Source organism: Macaca thibetana, chromosome 10 (genome assembly GCF_024542745.1).
Source record: "Macaca thibetana thibetana isolate TM-01 chromosome 10, ASM2454274v1, whole genome shotgun sequence".
Lineage (NCBI taxonomy): Eukaryota > Metazoa > Chordata > Mammalia > Primates > Cercopithecidae > Macaca > Macaca thibetana.
The window spans coordinates 26,763,945-26,781,424 of NC_065587.1; the positions used below are offsets into that span (position 1 = coordinate 26,763,945).

Below are 17,480 nucleotides of genomic sequence, written 5' to 3' on the forward strand. Positions count from 1 at the left end.
AATTCTCTTCTTGATGAGCTCCCCCAGGCTACGGTTCTTTGCTGAAATAGCCTGAACTGGCCCAGAAGTGCTATTCCACCATCTGTGTCCTACTCCATCATTCAGAAGGGAGTCACTAACCCCTCAGTGCTGTCTTTGTGGATGCTGCCCACCCTAGGCTGAGATGAGGCATAGGGTTTGGGTCTAAATAAAATGGGAAGGCACTGGAAGGTGCAATGTCAGAGCAGGAGGATGTCTGAATTTCATTTAATCTCAACCTCGTATAGTACTGCAGCATGAAAGATGAAGCCCAGAGAAGAAGTGCCTTTTCCTGAGACCACACTGTGGACACCAGACCCACTGGAGTTGTATTCCATGCTACCTCTCACCCCTTCTTGTAGTTCTTCCATCTTGAAGTATGTGCAAGATCTACAGGGACCACCACACCATGAGTTTTTTAAGATTTATCTCAAACACACCTCAGGAGTTCCCTAGGAAGGGTTATGATGCTAGCATGACTCCCTTGTGCAAGGTGGGGAGAGCCCAAAACACCAAAGGAGTTCTCTAGGGTCTCACAACTGCTAAGATAAAGGCTGTTTGACCCAGCACTGGCTCCTCAAACCTGGGACCCTGGTTATATCCAGGTCTTCCCAAGGTGCTGAAGGGGCACTTTTGCATAATGGTGAACAGGTAAAGGAGTTGACGGGGGAGGGTGAGCGGCCAGAAACCCAGAGGGGCCTTTGAGTAGGTCTTATGGAAAGGAGGAGCTTACAGGATGGAACCTACAAGATGTGACCTCACTTCCTTGCTAACAGATCCCCAGTAGAACTTAGAATTCTGGTAACTAGGCACCCATATTATACACACAGCCCTATTTCCAGTTCATTTGGTGGGCAACACTCCGGAGAACAACATGTTCTCCTGCTGTGTCCCGACGTGCTGCCGACCTCCTCGTCGCAGAAGAGGCCAAAATGAGAGTCTTTCTCGAGAATATAGACATTGGTTCAACCCTCACCCTCGACGCCTCTGGCCCTTTGCCAGAAGGCACCCACAGGTAACACAGGGCCCAGGGCAGGCCCGTCCAGGCCAGGTCTCAGCTGTGCCCATCAGGGCAGCACTGAGTCCCTCCCCATATGTTTGGGGAAAACAGGAGATGAGGGGCCCTCCCTGGACAGGAGGAGGTAGGTTGTCAGGTGTTTGGAGCCTGGTAGGTATGTCAGGTTCACAGTCCAGACCATGCCTGGCAGGATGGGAAGTTCAGTGTCGAGGACACAGTTTGCCACTCAGATGTGAATCCCAATTCATCTGCCGGAGACCTCAACCTTCTCTGGTTGGAGGTCTATGCAGATGCTCCTATGTGCCAAATCCTGTTGGGGATGGGGACACCAGGAAGGAGTTCTAATGGGGGTGTGCCACTGTGGGGTCAGCCAGGCAGGCCACTGACACCTCTTGGCCCGGCTCTCGGGCACTCTCTTTGCAGAGCTCCACAGAGCCGATCAAACAGGAGCTGTTGGATGGATTCCATTTCTCCAACTTCTTCAAAGAAGGGCAGGGGCCCACCGCCACCAACCACGGCCAATGCTGGTCTGGGGTGAGACGGGGCACAGAAGGGTCTCCACAGAGGGACTCCAGAAAACTAGGGTGGGCCCAGGACTCAGACATGAATATGGGGACTCACTAAGCTCTGTCCCAGGGATTTCCCACTTGAGTGGCCCAGTGTTCTCTTCCAAAGGAATCTGGCTGCCATTAGTCTCCAGTGGCAACTTGGTTACAGGCAAAGTCCCTTTCATCTATCAGAGGAAGATCACAGAAACTCCATCTGTTTTCACTTTATGCTAAGCCAGGAGTATCTCAGCATGTTGCCACAAGAATTGAGTATAATGGTAACAATAGCAACATACTCATACCGTTATCATTTTAACTCCCCACCGTAAGTGTATCTCCGATAACAAGCATCTCCACTGCCCTGCCAGACCTCCTCCAGGACTTAAAATCCAAAACTTTAACACAAATAAGGTGGGGGTGGACATTGATTACAACAAAAGAAGGTGAAGCTTCTTTATGGATCTCTCTTTAAAGTGTCATCTCACAGAACTCATCCCTGCATCCCCATCAGGCAGGAGCTGCACCCTCGCATCTCACTGTAATATTCCTTAAGGGAGGCCATGCTCCACAGGGGTCAGCCTCTCAATGCTGGTGGAGCCTGTCATGATAAAATTCCCTTTCTAGGCACCTGTTCTGCAAGGAGCATAATCCTATGTGTGTCCTAATAGGCTGGAGCAGTTTGCCAGGGCTGCCATAACATGCACGCTCACTGAAGGGCTTAACCACAGAAATCTGGTTCCTCACAATTCCAGAGACTGGAAGTCCAACGTCAAGCTGTCAGCCTGGGGTGGTTTCTCTGGGCCTCTCTCCTTGCCGTGGAGATGGCTGACTTCTATCTCGGTCAGCACAGGGTCTTCTCTTCAACGTCTCTGTGCGCTGACCACCTCTCCTTGTAAGAACCCCAGGCATATAAAATTAGGGGCCACCCTAATGAACTCACTTCACCTGAATTACCTCTTGGAGTACTCTGTGTCCAGACACAGTCACATTTTCTGGTGTTGAGAATAGAAACAGTTACATTTGGGGGAGGGAACACAATTCAACCCATAAAATATACAAATCCCCTGTGGAAGACACACACCCGGAAAGGGATATCTGGGTGAAAAGATATGGGGATAGCAAGTTTCAACAGCTCTAGCCAGCTGACTTTCCAAATGGGCTCCCAGCTGGTCACACGGTCACCAGCAGCCTCTGAAGGTACCTTCGTCTCTGAATGCAGCCTCCCCTGAATACTAACACGCTTTCAACTTTTTGCCAGTCTGCTGTCTGGGTGGCAGAGAAAATCACCTTGTTTCATTTCCCCTTTCAAACATACATTTGCTTAACCTTTCACGGCTTCACTAACTGCCTACATTTTCTCTTCCCTGAGTCGCCTGGCAAATCCTGGGCCTTGGGATGCACTTTCTCCCACCCAGGAGTCTTCCGGAATTTTCCACTTGGCCAGGGCTGGGATGGCCATAGCTGTTTCTCCAGACTCACATTTATGTTAAAGGAACAAAAACAATCATATCCCTCTTGTCCTGTGTGCTGTCGCTAAAATGAGGAGGGGATGAGGCCTCCCCAGGCCCTTCCCTTGCGTATCAGAAGTGGAGCCTCAGGTGACCTAGAGGGAATTTCATCCAGTCCTCTCCGTGGAAGGTGCTCCCTTCTGACCTGGGTGCTGCTGAGCAGACATTTGACATCCAAAGCCCATGTCTCTTCTCTACCATGAGGGTGATTTTTGAGGATTGCAGGGATGATGCTCTTCATGTAGGCTGTTGATACAGAGGGCGCCATTGCCCCACAGCTGACAAACATCGTGACGATGCCTTGAAGGCGTGAATCATTTTATCACTTCTCCATCCTCACATACAATTTTACTTGGAAAGCCTAGAATCCTTTTCACCATGGGCAATCAGGTTCTCCACATGCACAAGTCCCCGAAGGGCTGGTGCTTCTTGGTGTGACTTCCAGATCCCGATCCTCTGGTGGTTCATGGTGTTACCACTGACTCCCATGTCCCTCCTTGTCCCTCTAGTATGAAAATGAGATCTGCAGGATGCCAACTTACCAACCCCGCACAGGGGAGAAGCTGTTGGACTCCCTGGTTCCAGCCTTGCTAACTAAACCCATCTCCTCCTATGCCACCTGCCTGGGCCCCTCCTGGGACTTTATCACCGTGCCACACTTTTTGGAACTGCTGATTAGAAGGTGAGTGTCCATCCCCTCCAAGGCATGGAGGTGCCTCTGTGCCCTACTGGCTGTGTCTTGAAGATGCAGCTCTCAGAGCCTCGGTTGGCTTCTCCGGAACAGGGAGTTGAACCTCACAAGGTTCTTGTGGGGACTGAATGATCTAAGACATGGCAAACAAAGGGGTCCCTAGAGCCTAAAACTCTGGAGAATCTGCTGCGGGTGCTGTGATTCATGTTTATTACTTTTCCCCTTCACTGAAGCAGCTCTCAGCATTCTGCCTCAATGGCCCATATCCTTCGCTGTCTGGAAAAACACATAGCAAAGCAAGTCTACCATGGCATTGGTAAAGGATGTCTGAGATTCCTTCTGGCTGGTCTTTCTCCTTGACACAGACAGAAGAGGGGTCCCTTGGTGCTGAAAAGGGAGCCGCAGGCCCACAGACAACTGGAGATGCTCACGTTGGAGGTTATCCAACGGATGGGGTTCACACATTCAACACATACATACAAAACACCTCATTTGTACACCGCTCTTCTTGTGGCTTGGCATGATGTCATAAACAAAGCAGATGACAATCCCTGGGCCTCGATTCTACTTAAGAGTCAGGCGCTCACAGGAGATAGAATAACCAGGTCATATCTACAGAATGTTAGAGTTGAAACCCTCATGGCCTCTTCTACATATGGTGGCATCCTCCCAGATTTTGACTAAATGACAGAGCCCAGCAACAAGTATACACTGGGTGGATTTAGGGTTCCGAAGGGCCTTTTCACCCACAAAACATGGGGGAAAAGAATGGACTCTGGCTGGGGAGAGACTCAAGGAGCCCTGGGGCACATACCTCTTAAAATTCCCATGAGAAGGCTGACATCTGGGGACTTCCCCCGCAAGAGGCAAATAGTAAGTTCTGTAAATGGAGACTTAGGTGCCCTGCAAAGGAGAGCTGAGGCCGGGGTCACAGCTGGCCACTGAGAGACTCATCCCCAGCACCATGGCGTCCCAGCTCTCCCTGTCCTCCTCCACTCTGTATCTGCCCCCACCCTCCTTCCCCCAGGACCAGGGGACCCAGAGCTGGAGCCTTCATGAGCAAACCTGCTCACAAATCTCCCTGGAGCTGCCATCTTGAGTGCCCAGGTGCACAGTGCTGTCTCCAGGGCCTTTGGGAAGAGAATGTCTGTAGGACGCTGGGGCACAGAAGGGTCTGTACAGTCCTGCTGCATGGCCAGGTCTGCCCCTTCCAGGTCACCACTGATGGCTTGGGGGTAGGGTGGGGCTGTCCTCTACACAGGCTGCAACAGGTCAGGGGCCCAGAACCACACAACGGTGCCCTGGAGGGTTGTGTGGGAGAAGGCCAGGTCTCTGACTCAGCTGTCCACTCCATCACCAGAACCATCACCTGTGTTTTCTTCACCTGGCCCCTTGAAAATACTTCACTGTGCTATCAGCCCCCGCAACGGTCATCTTTCCAGATAAAGCTGGCCTTCAGGAACTTCGCCAGGCCTGGACTGGGCGTGGAGGACCACCAGGAACTTGTCCTAGGCCAGTTGTTGCCTCTGGAGCCCAATGAGACCAAGCCAGATGGTGAGGTGGCTTGCAGTCAGGAAGACTTTCCGGGGTGGTGTTTTGGGGCTACAAGTCCCTTAAATTCCATTCAGTCACTTCTGTGCTTGGAAAGCCCAGTGAAAAGTGACTGGTGGGGTGACCTTTTCTCCTTTTCCAGATCCTGCTCCACATCCTGGGCCACAGGCATTAACAATGCCGGCCCTGGAGCCAGCACCACCACTGCTGGCGGACCTGGGGCCTGCTCTGGAGCCAAAGTCACGTGTAGCCCTGGAAGCACCAGGATATCTACATTCACCACCAGCACCAGCACCAGGCGAAGGGTCCACTCCAGTGACAGTGCTAGAGCCACAGTCAACCCCAGAGTCCCCCTGTCCCTGTCCTGTAAACAACCAACCCACTGAGGAGCTGCCTGATGTCACGACCTTCCCTCCCAGGCTGCTGGCAGAGCAGCTGACCCTTATGGATGCGGTGAGCAACTAGGCTTCGCAGGCTGTGCCTCTGGCACCAGCTGTCTCAGACCAGCCTCTCCCTGAGAAGGGGCCAATACCCTGGGACAAATTGTAGCTCCACTTCTTACCAACCACGGGATCTGGATGAGTTTCCTCATCCACAAGTCCTCCCTGTCTGCATGTGGACAGCAGAGATGGGACATCGCCCATGCCAGCTACACAGAGGGACTGTACAGACTGAAAGACAGGGGATGGACAGAAAGCAGGGCAGGGTGGTGATCACTGAGGGGCAGGCAGGGCCATGGGTCACTCACCCAGCTGCTCAGGAGCCTCACGACCCTCAGCGCTTATTAGGTACCTGATGCATACTAGATTCTATGGCAGACACCCAAACAGAGCCCATAGTTGCAGCTGCCACAGGGAAAGTGCACCAGTATGGAGAGAAGGCGTACAGGGATGATTGCATGGGAGGAAGATAAGTCCTCAGGACGGCAGGTCTGAGCCACCTTCTAGTTCTTGGGAGTGTGGATGGCCTGGGAGAAAATGTCACTCTCTCTTCCCACTCTTGTTGGGTTCTGCGACATGATGCATTCAGGGCCCTCGGTGGGCAGAAAATCAAAGCCAGGGACTCCCACACGTCTGAGGCCCATTTTAAAGCTTTTTGAGCTCCAGCTCAGTTCCTGAGAGAGATTGTGGATGACTGTGAGCTCAGTCCCTGCCTGGGACTGTGGGTGACTCTGAGCTGGGGTGTGCTCTGTCTGTGACACTCTCCTCCTACCCCCAAAGGAGCTGTTCAAGAAGGTGGAGCTCTATGAATGTTTGGGCTCCATCTGGGGCCGACGAACTAAGAAGGGGAATGAGCACGTGGCACCCACAGTTCGTGCCACCATCGCACACTTCAACAGGCTCGCCAACTGCGTCACCACCTCCTGCCTCGGGAACCACGGCATGAGGGCCAAGGACAGGGCCAGGGTGGTGGAGCACTGGATCAAGGTGGCCAGGGTAAGCTATGATTGAGCCTGAAGATTCCCTCTTTAAAAATGGGGAACTGCCTCTTCTCCTCCATCAGCTTTAGGATTGGCATCTGTATCTCTGGCCTGAGCCCTGCACATCCCCTAGGCCCTTCTTACCAGAGCTTCACTGACCTTGACTCCCATGGCCCAGTGGGGGCTGCTCACTTCTGATCTGGGCTCTTCCTTGGGTTGAACTAAAATCCTCCTAGATGAGTGACATTCACTCGGCCCCAGGTGTGCCCTCCTGAGGCTCCCTGGGCCTCTGCTTTGTCCAGGAAGGGAGATCTCAGCAGATTGGGCTGAGGCTGAAGTGGGTCGGGCTGCAACTCTGGACCTCACAGCTCACTCTTCCCTCTCCAGGAGTGCCTAAGCCTCAACAACTTCTCCGCGGTGCACGCCATCATCTCTGCTCTGCGCAGCAACCCAATACATCGGCTACACAAGACATGGGCAGCAGTGACCAGGTGAAGAGCTCCCTCCACGGGAGCACCAGGGTTGACCTAGGGACCCATAGGTCTCCCCACGTGCCCTCGACTCTGAAAGGTTCTTGGAGACCAGGGACACTGGAAGCAGGGATGGGCTGGTAGGTGTGGTCACTAAGCTGCCCTGGACTTCTAGGCAAGGATTTCCAACTCAGGACTAAGGATTTTTAACCATCAGGAACAGACTGGAGCCAACTGAAGGCTTTCAGGTGTTTGCACCCAGCAGTGGAACTGTGTCCAGCTAGAAGCTAACTGTGAACACGCAGGGGCTCATGTGAAGTGGAGATGGGCCAGGGGAGGAGCATGACAGGTCCCACCCTGGTCCTCTGCAGACCTTGTCAACAGAGGACCCCACTGGAAACTCTCACCCACTAAGTTGGGATTCTCTGGGTTTTCAAACAAAAGGGATTGGATGGGAACTCACAAATCTCTCCGCTTATTCACAAATTTACCCTTCTTTCTTTCCTCTGTCCATAGCAAAAGCACAAAATATCTAAAACAACTCTGCAAAAAAGACACTGCAGTGAAGCGGGACCTGCTGATCAAGGTACAGTGGAGTCTGGGAGATGCGGGACAAGTGTTTAAGGGTCAGAGGAAAGACTGAGTTTGGAAGGGCATTGGACCTGGTGTGGAGCGGTTATTTTGTTTTGTTTTGACTCATCTACTAAAAGTGGACTTGAAAAATTTACTCCATGCCTACCTAGGGCCAACAGGGAGAGAGGTGTGTGGTCCACAGGCACGTGGCAGCACGGGGGTAGGGGGCCCTGGAAATGGGATGTGGCAACGGCTGCTGGGCTGCCGAGCCGGGGTGATGAGTTGCAGCATTAGCAGGGTTCTGGCTCCCATGCTGGTCCATGCTGCTGGCATGGAGCTTCCTCCAGGCTGGGGGATGGTTATGGTAGGTGGGACTTTCTTCCTTCCACAAACTGGCCGGCAATTCCTGAGGAAGCCAGGCCTCTGCTGCTGCTTCTGTCTGCAGCGCACCTCCACGGGCAGGAGGCCTCTGCCCACACTGGGGCAGAGGGGGAACGAAAACAAAGGAAGATCATGTGCCAGGGAGTCCAGTGGACCTCACAGCTATGGGTACCAATGGGCACGCTCAGGACAGACATACGTGTTTCCTGGGACTCCCCGCTCTGCCCTTTGCAGATACCCGAAAACGGTCATGTCACAGGACTGTCACCAGTTAGCAGTGACACAAGCTCATGACTGGGGGATTCATCATGCATTCCTAGGGGATCCTCCCTGACCAGATCTCAGAATATTCCATGCAAATGAGAAGACAACTTGTCACCCCACCCAAGATTCTGGAAAACCCCGCCATGTCAATCTGAGATGGCACCGCAGGAGGCCACTTCCTGAGTGGAGGAAGAGAGTTCTCTGCACAGAACTCCCCTGGGGGATCATTGGCGAGGCAAAACCTTTCGCATGGCTGAAACCCAGTTTGTGTGGCAGAGACTCCAGTGGGGCTTGGATAGGCAGGTGCCACTTAACCAGGTCTCCTAAACCGCCCTGTCCCTTTCCCATCACGACTGTGCCTGGCTGGAGACCTAGACACTCAGAGACTCCAGAGAACACGACCCTGATGGGTGGTGGTGCTGGGATATGGGGTGAAGGCAGCCAAGACAGAGCCGCCAGGATGGGGAGGAGGCGCCTTCTCTTTCGGGTCCCTGGGGAGTCACTGCCTGCTCTGGGTCTCCGCTTCCTTATCTGGAAAATAAAGGGATGCTGAGCCTGTAGCGCAGCCCTCACAGAATGGAAATGAGGGTCAAGAAAAGAAAATAATTTGCGGGTGCTCATGCCTGGTTCTTCCTCAGAGGGATGAGGGTGAGAACAATGGCAATAGCTACAGGAAACAGTACTAAGGAGGCCTTGTGAAGTAGCTGTGGTTTTGATCACTATTTACAGAAGAGGAACAGTCTCAGGGAGGCCCGGCTGCATGACTGGGTGACACACACAGGGAGTGTGGTGCTGGGCCAGTGGTATGAGCACCTTGCCAGGTGATTCACACCAGTGCCTGGGGATCCAAGGGCGGGGTGGCTGGGCTGTAACTGGGGGAAGGGAGGAGAGCCTCACTGTCTCCATCACTGACACCTGGCAGGCGGGGAGCTTTAAGGTGGCCACCCAGGAGAGGAACCACCAGAGAGCCCAGATGAGGCTACGGAGGCAGAAGAAGGTGAGTGAGCCTGTGGCATAGAGGGATCACAAGAGATCACAGGACAGGGTTCCTTTCCCCGCCAGCTAGAGGCCTCCACATCGAGACAGCAGGTGCTTCCTCCCCAGCCCTGTCCTCTTGTGGCCACTGGCCTGGAAAACCTCCATTTGAGAGACAAGAGCAAGGGTCTGGGAAAGCTGGACTCAGAGTGGATGTGGGGAAGGGTAAGGTTGGGACCACAGGTCCTTGTGACTTGTTAATATCCCACCACAGAGGTAACTAGGAGTGCTTGGAGATCAACTAGACTTGGAGGTCAGCTGGGATAGAGGAGGCAGAGAATAGGGAAAGGCAGCTGAGGGTCTTTGGCTGCTCCATCCGGGAGACCTAGGGAGGGGGTTTCTGGGAGACAGGGGCTGATGGGATTTCATGGGACAGGACAGTGGGCAGCCCCATCTGATGGCCAATACTCATCACCACCTCCCCAACCCTCCTTGACACAGGGTGTAGTCCCCTTCCTGGGGGATTTTCTAACTGTGTTACAGAGGTTGGATTCAGCCATCCCGGACGATCTGGATGTGAGTGAGCCTGGGGCAGGTTGGTTGGGAACCAGGATCCTGAGGCTTGGGAGGAGAGGGTCGGGATCGAGCCTTTAGATCTCAGCCCTAAGCAAACCTCCTCTCCTGAGAGCCTCACAGCTGCTCCTGCAGGTGGGGGTGTCAGGCCCATCTCATCACCTCTGCGTGATGGAGGCTCCATGGCAGCCACTAGTCCCTATCCCTAAGTGGTGAAGCTGCAGAGCTGCCTGACTGCAAAGCTGCTGAGGTGTGGGCTGAGCTGGACTCAGTGACTCCCCAGGGTAACCCATAATGGAGAGTGAAATTGAGCCTCTCCAAGGGCAGGCAGTTCCAGGGTCACTGTGTGCTTTCTTTCTATAAGAGACCTCAGTTTCCCTGTCTATCATCAGAAAAAGTTGGGGCAGTGTCCCTGAGCCTCAGCTCCCATGACCCCTACTCTAGAACCTGGAGTCTGAGGCAGATCCAAGTCCTGTCACGCGCACATCCCCTGACCCTGGTGTCCCTGGCAGTAGTACAGCATGGGAAGGGGTGGAGTGGGGCTGGTTGTGGGCCATTGACCTTTGTGATGGATTCTGTCTGCCTTCCAGGGCAACATCAACAAGAAGAGGAAGGTGAGCAGCTGGGACGCTAACATTGGAGGAGGGTGTGGATGTGGACCTCACAGTCCACCCTGGGCAGGACACTCCCTGGCTCCATCCTCTACATCTTAGGTTTACTGGGAGGGGTTGACACACACAGGAAGAGGAAATCTATCCCAGTGGAGAGAGTGGGAAAGGCACTGGATCAAAAACCAGTTCCTGCAGGAGGGAATGTTTACATCCAACTCTGAGAACAGGCTGGGGGCTGCATGGGGCCCCTGCAGAAAACTGCCCCAGGGATCAGCCCCTTCTCCCTGCTTATCAAAGGTCCCCTCAGCATCTTCCACCCAGGCCCTGTCAGCAACCTCTCCTCTGTCTCTAGGAGGTCCGAGTTCTGCAGGAAATGCAGCTGCTCCAAGTGGCTGCCATGAATTACAGGCTTCGGCCTCTTGAGAAATTTGTCACCTATTTCAAAAGAATGGAGCAGCTCAGTGACAAGGAGAGGTGAGGGCCTAGGGGACGGGCAGAGGGTGGGAGAAGGCTCTCCATTTTTTTTTAACATGGTCTAGCTCTGTCGCCCAGGCTGCACTGCAGTGTCGCCATCTCTGCTCACTGCAACGTCTGCCTCATAGGCTCAAGCCCTTTGTCAGCCTCCCAAGCAGCTGGGACTACCGCTGTACACCATGTCCCAGGATATGGTACAGCATGTGCAGACACCATGTCCTGTTGTTCTGCTGTTGTTGTTCTGGTACAGATGGGGTTTCACGATGTTGTCCAGGCTGGTCTAAGTCCTGGTCTCAAGCAATCCACCCCACACGGCCTCCCAAAGTACTGACATTACACGTGTCAGCCACCCCACGTGGCCTAGAGGAGGCTCTCCTGTGGCCAGCTACAGAGAGCCTATGGCCGTGACTCCACGGCCAGCATCAAGCCCTGTTGCATGGGAACCGCTGGGGACCCAGGATTTCAGCTGGGCATGCACTGAGAGGGGACCTGATGTGTGGCTCATGGTGGCCTCACAGCTACCTCTCTGTCCTGCAGCTACAAGCTGTCCTGCCAGCTGGAGCCCGAATCACAGTAGGCCAGTAACATCCTGCAGTGGCTGGGACCCCACCGGGATGTTGGCCAGAACACCGGCTCTGCACCATCCTTCACCCAGACCGTGACACCAGGGAACCACATCTAGGAGGCTGGCAGCTCAGCTGCATCCGGTCCCTGCTCCTTAATACCAGCTGCTCCTGCTGGCCAGGATCAGGCCATGGGTCTTTTGCGAGTCAGGCGGGAGACTATTTTATGTTTACTTTCTTTAGTGTATAAGTAAGGTTTTTCTTTTTCTAAGCTTTCATTAAAATAAAATTTCAAAATGCTATTCAAAATGTTCTACAGTTGTTGGAATGAGAAAAGTAACTCCAATGCAGTAACTGTATACTAGCCTTTAGGATTCATAGTCTAGCATGTCAAATTGAGGCTATGACTGAACAAGTCATGGAACAGCGTTCATGTTACACATACCAACTGTTTAATGTTTTCCTTCTTTATTCAAATTGATTATTGTTAACTCTGTTTAAGGAAAACAAACAAACAAACAAAAACCAAAAACCCTTAAAAACCATAGTATGTCACCCAATCTACCACACTTCTTCTACTGACCAGCTACTCTCAAACTTAAATTCTAGTTAAATTCAAGTTCCACTGGGTCACTCTACTTCCTTAAGGTTTAAATCTTTAATGAAGCACTTAAATATTTACTGAAGAGCTGGAGATGGGAGGTATTTAAGCAAGTCGTAGGGCTGGCCTTCTCCAGAAGTCCTGGGCAGAAGGGAGCTGGCCATCAGTCTCCACGAAATACAGATAAACGTTTTCCACTATGGATCTTCCCAGACTATCAGACACCTGTCACCTAAGTGAACATCAATGAAGGAGAGAATCGTTTCAACCCAGTATCTAAAGGATTTCCCACAGCTTAATTTGAACACAACTCCCTTTGTGCTGTATCAAGACAAAAACAAGACAAAGAAGTCAACATTTCGGGGTCTGAAACATGTAATAATACCAAATCAACACCAAATAAACACCTAAACCCAATCCTGGAGCCGCAAAGCTCCTATAAGAAAAGTGGGAGTCTGTATCTCAGCAAAACTTGTATCTCTGCATGCAGTTTGCAAAGAAGAAAGAAAACAAGAGCAAAAATTATCTATGGCAAGAAACCCTTAGACCGTGCAACTGATTTGGCAATACTTTTTCTTATTTATTGTTCTTTTTGGATGGGACACTAAAATCACTGCTAACAAATGTGAATACAAACACATGGGACTATACATCATTTTAGAGCTTCCGCATGGGGACGAGAAACAATGAACTATTAAAGAAAGCATCCTACAGACTGAAAGAAAGTTCAGCAGAATCATATCTGTGAATGGGGTTGTTATCTAACATGTACGAAAAACTAACCCTACTCTAACTGGGAAAATGAACAAAACCTAATACCCAAGCTAAAACTGGGCAAGGAACCTGAACAGGCACATTTGAAAAGAAAACATGAAATTGACTGACAGGTCAAAGAGAAGTTGCTCAACTTCACTAATCCTCACACAAATGTCTAAGTACAAATCACACGCAGATACCTCTCACTTTAATTAGAATGAAACTTACCAAAAACAAACAAACAAACAAACAAAAAAACAACCCATACGTTCACAGGCAGTGGCCAACGTAGAAATGCAGAAAAAGACACTTTTATACACTTTTGGTGGGAATGTACATTATACACACGAAGCGAAGCAGTTGAAGGTGCCTTAAACATTTTACATTACAACTACCCGTTCACCTGGCAATCCCACCGCCGGTTATACACAGAAAGCACATGGAATCTGTTATGTTGAAGAGGTATCAGCCTTCCTGTGGCGACAGAAGCACTATTCACAATAGGGAAGGTATCCAATCAATGTACCTGTTCATGCAAAAAGGGAAAAAGAAACTACAGTACACAAAGGAATCCTCTTCGGCCACAGAAATTCATGAAACCATGGCATCTGCAGCAACGTGCAGAAATTGGAGGACATGACCTTCAACGAAATGAGCCAGGAAGAGAAACGCAAACACGGTATAATTTCATGCATGTGAGAATGACATCAACTTTCTCTCTAAATGACTTTATCTCCTAGACATAGAAAGTTCCACAGCGGTGAAGAGAGGCTGATGGTTGGGGAGCAGGGGCAGGAACTGGGAAATGGATACAATGTTACACTTAGATGACAGGAATAAATTCAGCTGTTCTACTTCACAGCAGGGTGTCTAGACTTAACAGTATCCCACCATATTTTCCAAAAAAGCCTGAAAAGAAGGACTCTGAATATTGCAACCACAGAGAACTAATAAAGAATAACTACACAAGGTAACAGAGACAGTCGATGCCTTCCTTTGATCATTACACAAGGTATATATGCATGGATTAAAATGTCCCACTCTGCTCTTTAACTGTATACTTTTACTACAGGACAAATTGTTTTTAAGGACATAGAAGGAAACAATGCTGAAGTTCATGTGAGACCAGGAAATGCCCTGTATTTCCAAAGCAATTCTGAGAAATTGAAACTACATTGGACGCATCACACTCTCTGATTTGAAATTTCACTCAAACTCTGGGGACCTGCTTCCACATGGATGAGTGGAAGAGAACGAAGAACCTGAAGTAAACCCACACACCTCATACCACCTGATTGTGGATGAAATACACAATGATTAAGTAATGGGGAAAGAACTCCCTTTTCAATAGTCTTGGGGATAAATGGTGAGCCATGTGCAGAAGACTAAATAACACTAGGCCTCTACTTCTCACCATCTACCAAAGTTCACTCAGATGAATGAAGGATGTAAATGGAAGACCTCAAAGTACAGAAAGCCTACAAGAGACCCTAGGAAATACCCTTCAACATCAGCTTTGACAAAGCATTTATATCCCTAAGACCCCACATGACACTGCAACAAAAGCAATAATCGACACGTGGGACCTAATACACTAAAGAGCCACCACACAACACAAGAAATTACCAACGGAGTAGACAGACGACATACAGGATGAGAGAAAATGTTCCCAAACTATGCACCTGACCAAGGTTCTAATGTCCAGAATCTACCTTAAAGACCTTACACAAATCAATTAGCCAACCCCCCCTCCAAATAATTAATAGGCAATGGATATAAGCACACACTTCTTGAAAGATGATATAAAAGCAACCAAAAATTTGAAAATATGCTGAATCTAACTGTCAGAGAAATATCAATCAAAAGCACAATGAGACATATCGCACGCTGGTCAGAATGACGATTACAGAGTCAGGAAAAAAAAAGGACACTAGTGAGGCAACAGAGAAGGGGGACACTGGTCCACCTTTAGTGAAAATGCAAAGTAGTTCAGACACCACAGAAAGCACTTTGGAGATTGCTCAAAGAACTTAAACCAGAACTACCATCTGACACAGCAAGCCCACCACTGGGATATACACAAAGGAAAATAAATCCTTCTGTCCAAAACACACATGCACACAAATGGTCTTGGCGGGACTATTTACAATGGCAAATACGTGAAATCAACCTAGGCACCCATCAACAGTGGATCAGAAAAGGAAAATGTGGTACATATATACCACAAAAAACTAGGCAGCCATAAAAAAAAAACAAAAAACAAAAAACAAAAAACGAGGAAATCATGTCCTTGGCAGCAACATGAAAGGAGCTGGAGGCCATTATCTAAAGGCAAAGAAGGAAAAACCAGAACACCAAATGCCACGTTCTCACTTCTAAGGTGGAGCTAACATTGAATACCCCCTATCCAACAGACACTGATGACTATCAGACAAAAAAGGAAGAAGGGACGAGGTATGGGCTAAAGACTTAGCCAGTGGGTCCACCCACTCCCTGCATGATAAGGTCTCTGGGACCCCAGTCTCAGTGTCATGCAATATACCAAAGGCAGTAATTAATCTGCGTTTGTACCTTTTAGTCTATAATAAATGTAGAAATTAGTTTTTGTTTTTTTTTTTTTTTTTTTTTTTTTGAGATGGAGTCTCGCTTTGTCACCCAGGCTGGAGTGCAGTGGTGCGATCTCGGCTCACTCCAAGCTCAGCCTCCCGGGTTCACGCCATTCTCCTGCTTCAGCCTCCGAGTAGCTGGGACTACAGGTGCCGCCACCACGCCCGGCTAATTTTTTGTATTTTTAGTAGAGATGGGGTTTCACCGAGTTAGCCAGGATGGTCTCGATCTCCTGACCTCGTGATCCACCCGCCTCGGCCTCCCAAAGTGCTGGGATTACAGGCGTGAGCCACCGCGCCCGGCGAAATTAGTTAACAAATACAAACTTAGAAGCTAAAACAATGAATGAAAAACACAAACTTTTATAATTATCCAAACAATCATTTACTGGCATAAACTAAGAAACTGGACAGATTGAGTAAACCAAATACTCAACCCCAATTACGTATAATGAACACATTTTTCAAAAGAACACCAAAAAGACACAATGGGCAAAAGACCGCCTGTTCAATAGATGATTCTGAGTAGACTGAACATTCAGAAGCAAAACACTGAAATAGGACCGTTATGTCATGCCAACACAAAAATCAATGCAAAATATGTTAAAGGCCTAAAACTCAATTCTGACACCACAAAACTACTACAAGAAAACATACGGTGCGCATGTATTTTCGAAAAGTAATACGTGCACGTAGGCTGCTAAAGGTATTTTTAAAAAATTAAAACAAAGGAAATACTCTAAGAAAACACTCACAATGTAACGGCTAGGCATTTTCACTAAAAAGCTGGGCACCCGCTTACACAGAACAGTGGAACAGATTAGAAGACCCAGATACAAACCTGCACACCTGAAATCATCTGATACTTGAAAATAAAACAACAAAAATAAGCAATGGAGAAAGGATTCCCTATCAGTAAGTGGTGTTGGGATCAGTGGCTACCTAGATGCAGAAGAAATAATACTGGGCCCGTGTCTCACCATGTACAGAGAGCAACTCAAATTGAATCAAAGATTGAAATGCAAAATCCTGGGCTGGGTGTGGTGGCTCATGCCTGGAATCCAAGCACTCTGGGAGGCCAAAGCAGGCGGATGACTTGAGGTCGGAAAGTTCGAGACCACCCTGGCCGACATGATGAAACCCTGTCTACTTAAAAAGCAAAACTTAGCCAGGTATGGTGGCACGTACCTCTACTCCGAGCTAGTTGGGAGACTGATGCACAAGAATCACTTGAACCCCGAAGGTGGAGGGTGCAGTGAGCCAAGATCGCTCCATTGCATTCCAGCCTGTATGACACAGCGAGACTCGGTCTGTAAATAAATACAAAAATACAAAAAAATCCAAGACCTGAAACTATAAAAAAATCCTGCATGAGAATCTAGCAAATACCCTTCTCGACAGAGGTTTTGGCAAAGCAGTTATATGTCAAGTCCCCAAAAGCAATGGCAACAAAAGCAATTACTGATAAGTGAGACCTAGTACACAAAAGAGCTGCTGCGCAAGAAACAACCACAGAGTCAGCACATAGCCTATAGAATGAGGGAACATATTCCCCAACTATGCATCTGAAAAACGTCTAATATCCAGGATTTATGTAAAGAGCTTAAACAAATAAAATCAGAAAAAAAAAAAACCCAACTTGTAAATGGGCAAGGGACATGAACACACACTTAAAAGAAGGTGTACCAGTAACCAATGAGAATAAAAACATACTCGATCTCACTGATTATCAGAGAAATGCAAATCAGAAACATACTGAGATACCATCTCACACTGGTCAGAATGGCAATTATGACACACAGTCCACAACAACAGAGGCTGGTGGGGCAGATGAGCAAAGAAATGCAGGTCCACTGTAGGGGGAAATGCAAACTAGTTC

The 17,480-nt window shown here is 49.5% G+C and overlaps 1 protein-coding gene across 1 annotated transcript; it reads left to right on the plus strand.

The window, feature by feature from the left end:
• The first annotated feature begins 950 nt into the window (after positions 1-950).
• Positions 951-7,295, plus strand: LOC126929238 (ral-GDS-related protein-like). The gene is made up of 7 exons (XM_050745444.1): positions 951-1,033; positions 1,402-1,570; positions 3,602-3,774; positions 5,144-5,337; positions 5,477-5,787; positions 6,555-6,770; positions 7,142-7,295. The coding sequence occupies exons 1-7, from the start codon at positions 951-953 to the stop codon at positions 7,247-7,249; spliced, it is 1,254 nt and encodes a 417-aa protein (XP_050601401.1). The 3' UTR covers positions 7,250-7,295.
• The last annotated feature ends 10,185 nt before the right edge of the window (positions 7,296-17,480 follow it).

What these genes read in the sequence shown, in the direction of transcription:
- LOC126929238 (XM_050745444.1), top strand. Translation starts at nt 951, where the DNA reads ATGAGAGTCTTTCTCGAGAATATAGACATTGGTTCAACCCTCACCCTC. An exon ending in TTGCCAGAAGGCACCCACAG is followed by an intron (nt 1,034 to 1,401) that starts GTAACACAGGGC and finishes TGCCACTGTGGG; the next exon opens with GTCAGCCAGGCAGGCCACTG. An exon ending in AGCTGACCCTTATGGATGCG is followed by an intron (nt 5,788 to 6,554) that starts GTGAGCAACTAG and finishes CTACCCCCAAAG; the next exon opens with GAGCTGTTCAAGAAGGTGGA.